Source organism: Anguilla rostrata, chromosome 12, assembly GCF_018555375.3.
Source record: "Anguilla rostrata isolate EN2019 chromosome 12, ASM1855537v3, whole genome shotgun sequence".
Classification (NCBI taxonomy): Eukaryota; Metazoa; Chordata; class Actinopteri; order Anguilliformes; family Anguillidae; genus Anguilla; species Anguilla rostrata.
This window is the reverse complement of record NC_057944.1, coordinates 19,161,496-19,172,535: the sequence shown is the minus strand read 5'-3', so window position 1 is coordinate 19,172,535 and position 11,040 is coordinate 19,161,496. Positions and strand designations below refer to the sequence as shown.

At 41.7% G+C, this 11,040-nt stretch overlaps 1 protein-coding gene across 3 annotated transcripts; it reads left to right on the top strand.

Moving 5' to 3' along the window:
- The first annotated feature begins 935 nt into the window (after nt 1-935).
- LOC135236380 (uncharacterized) lies at nt 936-7,585 on the top strand. 3 transcript variants are annotated; one of them, XM_064302695.1, is made up of 7 exons: nt 936-1,119; nt 2,402-2,555; nt 4,173-4,266; nt 5,204-5,322; nt 5,524-5,666; nt 6,582-6,755; nt 7,098-7,585. In XM_064302695.1, exons 1-7 carry the CDS (start codon nt 1,109-1,111, stop codon nt 7,207-7,209), a joined length of 807 nt encoding a protein of 268 aa, XP_064158765.1. In that variant the 5' UTR covers nt 936-1,108; the 3' UTR covers nt 7,210-7,585. The 3 variants fall into 3 exon arrangements, with proteins under 3 accessions (XP_064158765.1, XP_064158763.1, XP_064158764.1); XM_064302693.1 differs by having other exon boundaries at nt 943-1,119; nt 6,558-6,755; XM_064302694.1 differs by lacking the exon at nt 936-1,119 and adding an exon at nt 1,532-1,557 and having other exon boundaries at nt 6,558-6,755.
- Nucleotides 7,586-11,040: the final 3,455 nt, after the last annotated feature.

Genomic DNA, 11,040 nt, shown 5'->3' with positions numbered 1-11,040 from the left:
CAATTCTGATTACATGTAATATGGCAAGGTAGATTTAAGGATAGATAGTTGTTTTTATTTAGGAATAGCGTGATACATCAAGGTCTTTACAATAGATGTTGGTGGGGACAGAGATAGAGACAGCGTAACAAGGGAAGGTGGATACAGAGAAACCAGGTGGACTGTACAGTAATAGATGATTTAGATTAGCAGGATAGCATTGGCAGCGTGGTCTGCCAGGACCAAATTATCATTGTCTAGGGGTGAGAGCAATGGCGCCTCAGCCAGGTGCTGCAAAGAGCAGATAGTGATAAACAGGAAACAACAGATTCTACACATACTGAAAGTGAAAAATAAGCTGGTGAGGGTGGTATGGAAGGGGAAAAAAAACATACAAATCATATCCATGTTCAAATTCCAATAAGAAAAATCAACGGGAAAGAGTCCACACTAATTAATAAAAAGGTTGTAATTGTCTTTGTTCTTACTAATCGTTTTGTGGTCGCTTACATTTTGGTATTCAAGACCAAAGGCATGTGCGCCTGCAGGGTGTCCCAACGCCTGATTGATCACCACGAGACTGACCTGCAGTTAATTGAAGCAGAGGTTATTGGAGGCTCACAGCCAAGATCAGTGGAAAATCTTCATTCGCCGCACAGAACAGGAATATAGCATCGCTCATGATCCTGTGCAGCAAATGGCTTCCACTTGCGTCAATTTATTACTTATGGTAATACTAGAAATAGATGATTCCTTTTTGTCTCCCTTAAACCATTTTACTTAATATGTGATCATAGCTGGAATAATTAAGCAACAACACGATAAAACACACAATTTAATATATATAATAAATATATATTTTAAATTGATTTGGACGAATTGTGTGTAGCTATCTTTAACTATTTTAAATGCACAAGACCGCATTGCTAGGCAACAAACACCTGCCCTTGATGACCTTCTCCTGTGGCTTCAGGAGCGCTACACCACCTTTCAACACAAGCCACCAGTGCAGCCTTACCTCGCCAATAACAGGGCTGTTAGTCCTGATGGGAACTAGCGCCGGTGGATTATTAAAACGCCAACGTCACTATGAATTAAAGAGAGCAGCAGTTCGGGACAGCGTCAGGACATGTCAGAAAGGTAGGAGCTGGTTATTTCATTTTACAAAGCTACGTCATGGTTGCATGTCATTGTAGCCTACAGAGTAAAATGTCAGGCTTATTTAAAATCTAACAGTGTCAATTCAACTCTTAACAGATAACATTTGGTCCCACATTCCAGAATTAACTGATTCCACTAAGGCTACTGTTTTTGTTGTTGTTTTTTTGTTGTTGTTTGTTTGGTTTTTTTTTTTGGTTTTTTTGAGAGATGCATTTGATGTTTGTATGCAATGGTGTTTTTAGAATATGCATAGGCTAATACACTGTAGCCTTGTTTGCATTTATTGTTTTAAGGCAACATTTTCTAGCTCGTTGAAAGTTAGTGTCGGTGTTACTGAAGGCGTCACCGGATCTTAAAAAGTGAAAAACGACATTTTAAGAAGTACCACAACCAGCGGCGTGAATGAATGTGCTTACGGTCAGTTACAAAAGCAGCAGAACCGATAAAGGGTGTCCACGCTCTCCTTAATGCTCAAATTATTAGTTAATGACACCTGCTCGGGTGTCCCGCTGTTATGGCTACCGCATTAATCCGGCACAGGGTGCAGAGTTCACGGTAACCCTAAACGGGCTGAAGCAGGTCAGAATTTCAGCGGAGAGGATATATGGGATGGGTAGCATTTCAATCAGGCAATGTGGCCTAGACGTTGCAGTTTCGTGCAAGAACATGTTTGATCCGTTTATTGCGTCAGAAGTCACAAGTGTTTGGTTGAAAGGCATTTGGACACCCTTAAACTTTATGAACGTACAACTTAAATTGTAAACTGAAATGTAGCCTACCGGACATGATGACTTCAATAGGCCTACCAATTAAAATATTAGGCTTCGAAAATTAGCACGCAGTCAAAAAGTGGTCCAAACGTACAGTGGGTCTATATATTGTTTTTTGTGTTTTGTTTTGTTTTTTGTTTTTTTGGTCCATAACGTGAGTTAATTCAGATTCTAGGTTAATTTGAGCTGTCTTGGTTAAATTCAAAATGCTGTACTGGCATGTATATGTATAATATTGGCAAAGCATTAAATAGAAAGACAGGTATACATTTAAACTGTTCAAAAGAAGCAAGCACTGGGCCTATAGCTACAGATAATATTGATAACTGGAACAGAAAATAAAAAATTAATCTCTCTCTCTCTCTCTCTCTCTCTCTCACACACACACGCACGCACGCACACAAACACACACACCAATTCTTGCCGTTTCTGCTGCCCCCTTTTTCACTTTTCACTATAATATTATTTTCCCCTCCCACTCTCTCTCTCAGCTCCTCAGGTGTAGTAACGAACAATGACAGTTATCCCAAGTCTCACTCTGCCCGCTACTCTGACCTCAGCGACGCCCACACTTCTCAGGCGGGGCCTTCCCGGCAAAGGGTCTCAGTGGAGCAGAGTCCGGATTCAGGCTTCATCGCCACCCCCGTGAGTACCTCGTGCCCCCCGTGCCTCGCAAGACCTAGCCTCCCATCTCACACTGAGACACACATCCACCAGTGATGTAACGTCATAAAAGCAGAGTCTGTTAGCTAAACCCTGTTAAAGGCTGTTTATGTGTGTTCCCCTACTATTGACTATTAAATTATGCTTCATTGCTCATAGCATTACTTTGTATTATTTATTTACCTGGTGATGCACTCTTATCCTGGGGCGACTTACGTGGCTTACGTTTAATGTATTATCCATTTGAACTGCTGGGGCTTTGCTGAAGTGTTTAAAGTTAAGGACCTTGCTCGAGGGCATCACGGTATGCCTCACCTGAGAGCAAAGCATCAACCTTATAAGGACCGTATAAGTTCTTAAAACCATGAAATCAATTGTGTGTATATATATATATATATATATATATGATAAATGACATATCAAGGTGAACGTGGAATATCTCTGAAGGATGGCGAAGGATGAACCTCTTTGAAAAACGGAAATATTAAAAATATGAAAGTTGTTTTGATGCAGGCATGAAAGCCATCTTGCTCTATCTCTGGTGCATTGCTGGCAGATCTGACAAAGGCCCAGTTTGGACTGAAATGTCCTTATTTTGCAGAACTGCACTGGTTTGAAGAGAAATGGTGTGCAGGCTTGACTTTATTTTTGACGCTACACTGACCTCTGATCAGGTCAGGAGAAAACAGTACTGTATATTACTGAGTGCTTCAGTGGGTCTGATCAGCAACACAGGGGACTGTGATCTGAGAGACAGATTGCTGAGGGAAACAGCGGGGGAGGAAAGCACTCTCTCAGTCTCCCTACGTGGTGGAGAACTGTCTTTACTAACACTTAGTGAGAGTATTCAGACTGTGTGTGTGTGTGTTTAATTCTACACACACTCATCAGTGGGCCTCCTGTCATTCAGAGTGAAGCTGCTATTTCAGATCTGTCACAATCACCTCGAGAAGGTGTTTGTCACTGCCTGCATTTGTCAACGCCCTGCTGGGTGAAAATGAAGGGTTGCAGACACGGTGCGCTTGGAGAGTAGGCTAAAGATGTGTGACACGTGTGTCTCCTGTGTCACATGCCCCTCGTTGCTAAACTATGTTTTGAAAGGTTTGCTTTTCACAGACTAAATTCTGAGCTTTGATGCTGGTGATGATGGCTGTTATTATTGCTGTTATCACTTAAACATTTGGCAGATGCTCTTATCCAGAGGGACATTTAAGGCTGCCGTAGCTAGACTGAATTACAGCACATGTTAAGAAATGCAAGAAAAAGTTAAGAAAAACTGTTAAGACAGACATAGATACAGAATATGAACACATCTCAGAAGTATCTTCATCCTGCACAGAAATGTTGGTGGCTAATGCCATTTTAATATTTTTTGAAGAAGGCTAATATTACGTATGATTATACTGATTGTTTTTTCAAAGAACTAGATTTCTCCTTAAGATAAGGCCACCATTTTGCTAATGTTGGTTTGTCTGTTCAGTATCAGCTCAGTGTTTTGCTTGTGTGGTAGCTGGTATTGCATAACTAAATTACCCAGAGGTCCTCAGCAAGCTTACATTTCGGTTGTGTAGTAGCTCTCACAGCATTCCTCTGTTTCAGTCGCCATCCAGCCGCTTCCGCTTCGTCTCCTGGTACAAGTTAGAGAAACACGATGTCCGCGGAGACCAGCTCGCCTGCCCTAGAGTCAGAGAAGGTGAGATCAGACCTGCCTCATTCTGTGTGTGGCAACATGTAGAACAGTGTCTCATTACAGAGTTAACAGCAGTTAACCAGAAAGAGTGCAGCCATGAGGGATTTCCTTGGTTCACTGAATTTGAATCAGTCATGGTGTTTTGCTGTTAGGAGCAGCTTTTGATTGGTTCATACATTTGCTCATTGATTTGTTGATAAAATGTTCTATTATATTATATCAAAGTGATGGTAATGTCTCTGAGGTGTAGTAATCCATTATCATTGTGTTCGTCCTTAAAAAACAAAGGTTATTACAGAAATTGATTGATGATAACATTTAATATTGAATTACATTTACATGGATTACACATTTTGTAAATTTGTGAGGATGAGGTTTACACATTAATCACAGTAGGACCAATGAATATGATGGCTATAGATCTGTTAATGTCATTATTTCAACAGTTTTCCCTTGGAACACGGAGAATGTAAACAACTACATTTAAGTTTGCCAATCATGAGAGTAGTAGATCAACAGTTCACTCATACAAATGTATTGATAAAATGTAACTATGCTTACCCAGTACAATTAGGCTCAATTCAATCAAGCTCAACATAATGTAAGTCAGAATGTAAATAATTTTGCACACAAAATGGATTAATTTAGGCATTTGGACAATAACTACTTTCATGGTGAAGATATATTAGCATTTTGATTCTAATTGCAAGTACTAGTACTAATTATTCACATTTGCCTGTTGCCTTGATAATTCACCCACCTTCACCCATTATGGTGTTCATCACCCCAACACCTATTCTGAGTTCATACAGGAAAGCCTCAGTGCTTTGTGGAGATACAGATGTAAAAATATGCCATAGCAAATGCATTTTGTTTTGCCGATTCATTGATGGAATTTAAGAACCTGATGTAATGTACAGCATATCTATCACCCAATCAGGTCCCTCAGAGGAAGAACTGTTCCTTAGAGGGGAGCAGAATGTGCTTATGGATAGGAGGAGAGGAGAGGAGGGGCAGAGGTGGGAGGAGAGACTGCAGGAGAACTGGGAGAACTGTGTGGTGAGAGCTTGACAACCATGACCTACATGTGCACGTGTACACACACACACACACACACACATACTCACACACAAATGCACACAGCTCAAACGCACATGCTGTAGACAGCTCACACACGGATTATACCATAACGTGCATGTTTTTTCAACAACATATTTTGTTGCCTTGTACTTATAAAGTTATGTTTTCTCTCCTTTGCAGGAGCTGAACCTGTCCTACCAGGACCTGGGGGACCCATACCAGTTGGAGAACTTCAACAGGATTCTGCGCAGGCTGATTCGAGTGGAGCGCCTGCAGCTGGTGGACAATGCGCTGAGGGACCTGAGTTCTATCCGACTGCCAAGGTACACCTCCCAGAATGCAGTGGGAACTGTGGAGCAACATCACAATAATGTTTATGTCAGTGGATCTCAAACTCTGTCCTGGGGACCCCTATGTATGCTGGTTTTCGTAACAGCCAATGTCTTGCTCAATTAAGGCTGTCGAACATGTTTAAGTTCTTTCATAATTTTTTTCCTTAAATATAATACAGGTTTTGCTCATTATCATTTGCTTTGCCTTAAAATTCTTCATTATGTACCAGATAGTTTTAGTTGTCATGTATCCACACTTTCAACACTTAGCAGCCAATTGCTTTTTTTTATCTCTCTTTGTAGTCCTTTTCTATATACTATTCTTAATGGTATGCATAGCCTTTTCTGACATAATGTGGCTTAAAAGGATGAATAATCCCTCAGAGCACAAAAAGAAATAAGAACAGTTTTTTGAAATTCTGGGAGAGTAATTGCAGTTGGAACAAAAACCAGCATGCCCAGGGATCCCCCATGACTGACGTGTACTCACAGCCTGAGGCCTCCATGTGGGTGGGGAAGGGCTGTTTTATCCTCTGGAATGGAGGTAGCCAGGTGTTCTTGATAAACCCTTAATCTCCCTCAACAGCTCCACCTATAGACAGAAAGACAGTATCCCAAGACAAAAAGGGAGCAGAAACAGGAACGTAACATTTATGATGCTCAGAAGTATTGAAAATGAGGTGCTAAGCTGCGCAGATGCTGAACATATGTAGCATCTGCAGCTACTGTATGTTGCAAAATGAATAATTAACTTAAAAGGCAACCTTGGACGGTTAAGCTTAAATCTGTCCTGTGACATGAAGAAATTTGTAAGAAGTCACTGAGAAAAAAGTTCATCTCCTAAATGGGTATGAAAGAAACGGTGTGCCCTCTGCCGCACAGATGCATAAGCCTGAATCTGCATAGGAACCATTTGACGTCGATCCGACAGCTGCCAAAGGTCCCTCGGATCCAGCACCTCTGCCTGTCGGAGAACAGCATTGAGGCCCTGGGGGAGCTGGCCTTGCTGGGAGCCACGCCCCTCCAGTCCCTCACACTCAGCCGAAACCCTTGTGAGTTCCTGGAGGACTACCGCTCACGGTGAGAGAGGTGTTTCCCGCTTTGTGCGCCCCCCTTACGCAAACGTAGGTACAGACAGATAGCCCACCATCTTGAGGGATAGGGGTACATTCTCAAACCACAACACTGCTGTAAAGGTTATGTAATATGTGTGCTAATTAAAAATATGTCCTCGAACCTGCTATTGACTGTTTTCGGGATATGACATTCCTGTGCAGGCATTGTGAAGTGTTTTTTTTTTTTTTTACATTCCTTTCAGGCATTTTTTAACTAACCTCCAAATCAATGTCCTTCTGTCTTCTTTTGCTGTTGTTTCCCTGTTTTTATTTGTTCTTCTAAAGCAAGTGTCCCTTGTTTCCTCAGAGTGTTCTCCTGTTTGCCAAAACTGGAAGTCCTGGACGGGATCCCCAAACTGCTAGAAGACTCTGTGCCTCCCAAGCCCCTGGCCACTTCCAGGATGTGCACTATTCTGTGACTTCAGAGAGGGTGATCTGTCCCCTCATGCCATTTTAATGTGCTCTACTGAAACATTTATGTTAAATCTATTCCAAATGTTTTATACTGGCACACAAACCCAATAGTCAGACATTTATCTTAGATGATACTTATCAACTGCAAAAGAGAGAGATATTTAAATTAATTATATATACTTTTCCATAAGAAACTTACAACCTAACAGTGACTTTTGTATTTGTAGACACTGCAAGCCATTTTGTGTACATGTATTTTCAACAGATTGTCAGTTGTGCCTGGTTCACATTTTTCCCAGGTGGAATCTTTATCAATTCACCTTTTGTGATGGAATGATAAGTAAATGCAAGCATTCTTTTTTAATAAATCATGTTTGTTTATTTCAGTGTTTGAAACCATTAGGCCAAATGCTCACTGGATGGAGAGGCCATGTCCTCGTTCATATTCAGTGCAGTTAGATTTTTTAGTGCATCTTGTGCTCCTTGGCTTTTAGTGTGTTCTACTCTCTGATAGTAATTTACCCCTCGGTGATACGGGTTGGTTGCTGGTCTCTTATTGCGGCAGACAGAGTTTAACGGATCAGCCGTGGCCATGTGATCCTCTGCTGAGGGCAGTGCCACTCCCTTCTGAAGTCACAACCATCCTGTACACCTTTCTACCTGAATGTTCATTTGTATCACGCATATGTCTACAGTCCACCACGGTCCACACCACAGACCACACCAGTCCTGTATACCAGTCACCTACCCACCTGAACACCAATCTGTATCACACGGACCTCTTTTTAGATGAACACTAGTCAATGCTATACACCCGTCTACCTTAAAATAGCCTGTGCCACATACCGGTCTTCCCATACACCAAAACATCAGCCCACACCCAAAGAATATGTCTATAGCTACACCTGCCCACCTGAACATGTGTACACACCACATACTGATGTGTTGTACTTCAGCTGTTCGGACCTGTCTACCTGCGCTGTACCTGAGGGGCGTTTCCTGGCAATGGTGTGTCAGAGCAGAGACACAGGAGACACTGGAGGTGTCCCATTCATGCTCGCCCCCCAGCACAATCACAATGGCTGCCTCCTTTCATCATCCCTTCATTTATTCATCTCCAGTACAGTATTTTGTTTTAATTTTGGTGTTGATTTCAATTCCACCGAAACAGGATCGGACAGCATTGGAAACACACGCACGTCCAATCGCTTTGGCCTTGTGAAATCCATGAGCATCCCCATCGTTTCCTGTAAAGCACACAAACACTAAGAGGAGGTCATAGGGTTCATTTCAGAGGGATACAGCCATTTATGTGCAGTGCAGACCCATACCTAAGTCAATATAACACAGCAATCTACAGTGCAGCACTGTCAGTATGTAAAGAGCCAGGGACTATATATTTTTACAACATAGAAAAATATTGTCAGGCATTTCGTTGAACCTAAATGTACAGACAAAGCAAAATGGTACCTACATTCCATCTACCTTTTTGGTTAACTAGGTTTCCTGTAGTTTCCTACTTCCATTGAAACTGGCACTGTCCTTGGTCACGCCCCTTAATGAATATTTAGTAGATGCACCACACTGGAATGTTGTGGCGTAGACAGAATGGAGACAGAACTTTAAATGTCACAAATATGGAGCCGACCATCTGGTCCGTCCATAATAAAATCTGTCTATAATGGTTTAAACAAACAAAAAGCAGGGATTTGTGGTCTGTGCCGTCCATGACAGATGTACATTTTTTATTGCCATGGCTTCTTCCTCTTACTTTGCAGTCCAGACAGGATGGGTCTTTGGCTATGGAACACAGACAGCACTGTGGGTGCTTCCAAAAATAGGCCCAAACCAGCAGTGTCAGAGTCCCGTTTAAGCTGTTTACATTCGCTTTCCCTCATTATATTAACGAGACAGCTGCGAGACCTGCAGTGCGAAACAGGAAATGCAGATGAGAGATTCACAAAGGAGAGCGCGATACAGAGAAGATGGAGAAAGAGGAGGTGAGGGGTACAGTATAGTCGAAATGGAGAAGGAAAAAGGAGAGAAGGCTGAATATAGAGATGAATATAGTAAAGAAGGAGTGAGTAGAGTCAGCAAAGATCATAAAGGTGACAATCTTTCACCCAGATGTATCACTAATAAATAAGAGAGGCTGGCAGAGCAGACTGACATAAAAACCCACTGAACCAGATCTATTTGAAAAAAGCAACCTCACCTTTAAGATGTATCTTCATTCTACAGTAGTAAGTACGTGCTAAACTTACAAAGACAGCACTACTTAAACAGTTAAGTGTGGTTTGCAGCTGCTGCCAGAACAGATTAAAGCAGATACATGTGTAAAACAGTTTGCAGTAATACTTCTTTTACTGTATATTTAATGAACTATCTTTATGAATTCAGTTACGGTTAAGGGGTAAGGATGAAATTTGGTATCGTAGGACCATTTCCAATAATATCCAGACATAATTTTTTACAGGCCATTGCATTTTTCAATCACTTATTCGTATTGTCATTTGTTCATTATTCAACTGATTGCTGGTTCCCTGGTCATCATGAAGCTTAATAATGTTGCCTTATAATGTACTTGAATCCATAATGCTGTGCCATCACTTGCATTGTTCCCTACAGAAGACAGTAATTATTTCCAGAATTTCTGAAGGTTACACTCACAGACATACTTGGATTACTTTCCATTGGGATATACATTGTGTTTTCTTCAGTCAGATTAATGCAACCCCATTAAAAAATCATCTGCTCAGTAATTCCATTTCAAGGTTCCTTTGATAGCATTTAATTTAAATCAGGTCACTTTCATGAAGAATATTTTGTAGCAACATACAGTAGCGAGTGGACATATCCTGTATCCTGGTAGGTGTCAACCTAAATGAGGCTGGGCATTGTATTTGAATGGGAGGAGCTGGGAATTAAATCTTGCAGCCACAACTGTTGGGCTGGTCTTCCCTCTTGAACAAGCAGAATGAAACATCTTAGAGCACAAATGTAACTGCTGGTGTAAGAGATGGCATTTTTATATGAAACATTCTTAGTCACTAATGCTCATGACCACATCACACTTAGCATGTAAATTTAGCATTGTAATCATTCCCTAATCTGGAGACAGTGGGGTGCCACCATACATATTATTAGTGGTTGATGTGAGCAGCTTCCCCTGCCTCATAAATGTATTAGCGCATTATAACTTCATTACCGGCATCACCTTGCAGTCCTTCAACGTGTATTCCGCACAGCCATTTAAGTTCCACAACCTTTTCTGTAATCCTTTTGCCATCCCTCTTCTGAGAAAAGTAATGAATCACCTCTGGAGTGCAACAGCTCCCACGCTATTACTGAATGCCCCTGGGGGGCCACATGGGGGAGAGGGGGAGGGGGAGAGAACACATGACTTCCACTGCCGCAGCTGAGGTGCGGGCAGGCACCCACAATTTCAGAAATGAACGAGACAGCGAGGGGGCAGACACTAAGGAAGGGAGGGTAGATGAGATTAATCCTGACAATGCCTCCTCCCTCTCTTTTTAATTTACGTTCTAAAATAACTAACACACTCTAGGATGAGAGCCAACTACCCTGTAACCTTCTAATCATTCCTTGCCAACCGATGCAGAAACCTCATCAACAACTAACCGGTCTCCATGGCAACAGGAATCCGCTCAACATTTCGACACAATTACAAACATATTCCCATATGACTGTGAGCACAACTGGGTTTTTTCTATCTCTCTGTAAAAGACAGGCAGTAGCATGGTAGGAAATGGTCTCCCTACTGACCCGAAAATGACTTGCACTCAAATGTTGTACTCTGCTTCAGAAAAGCTTTC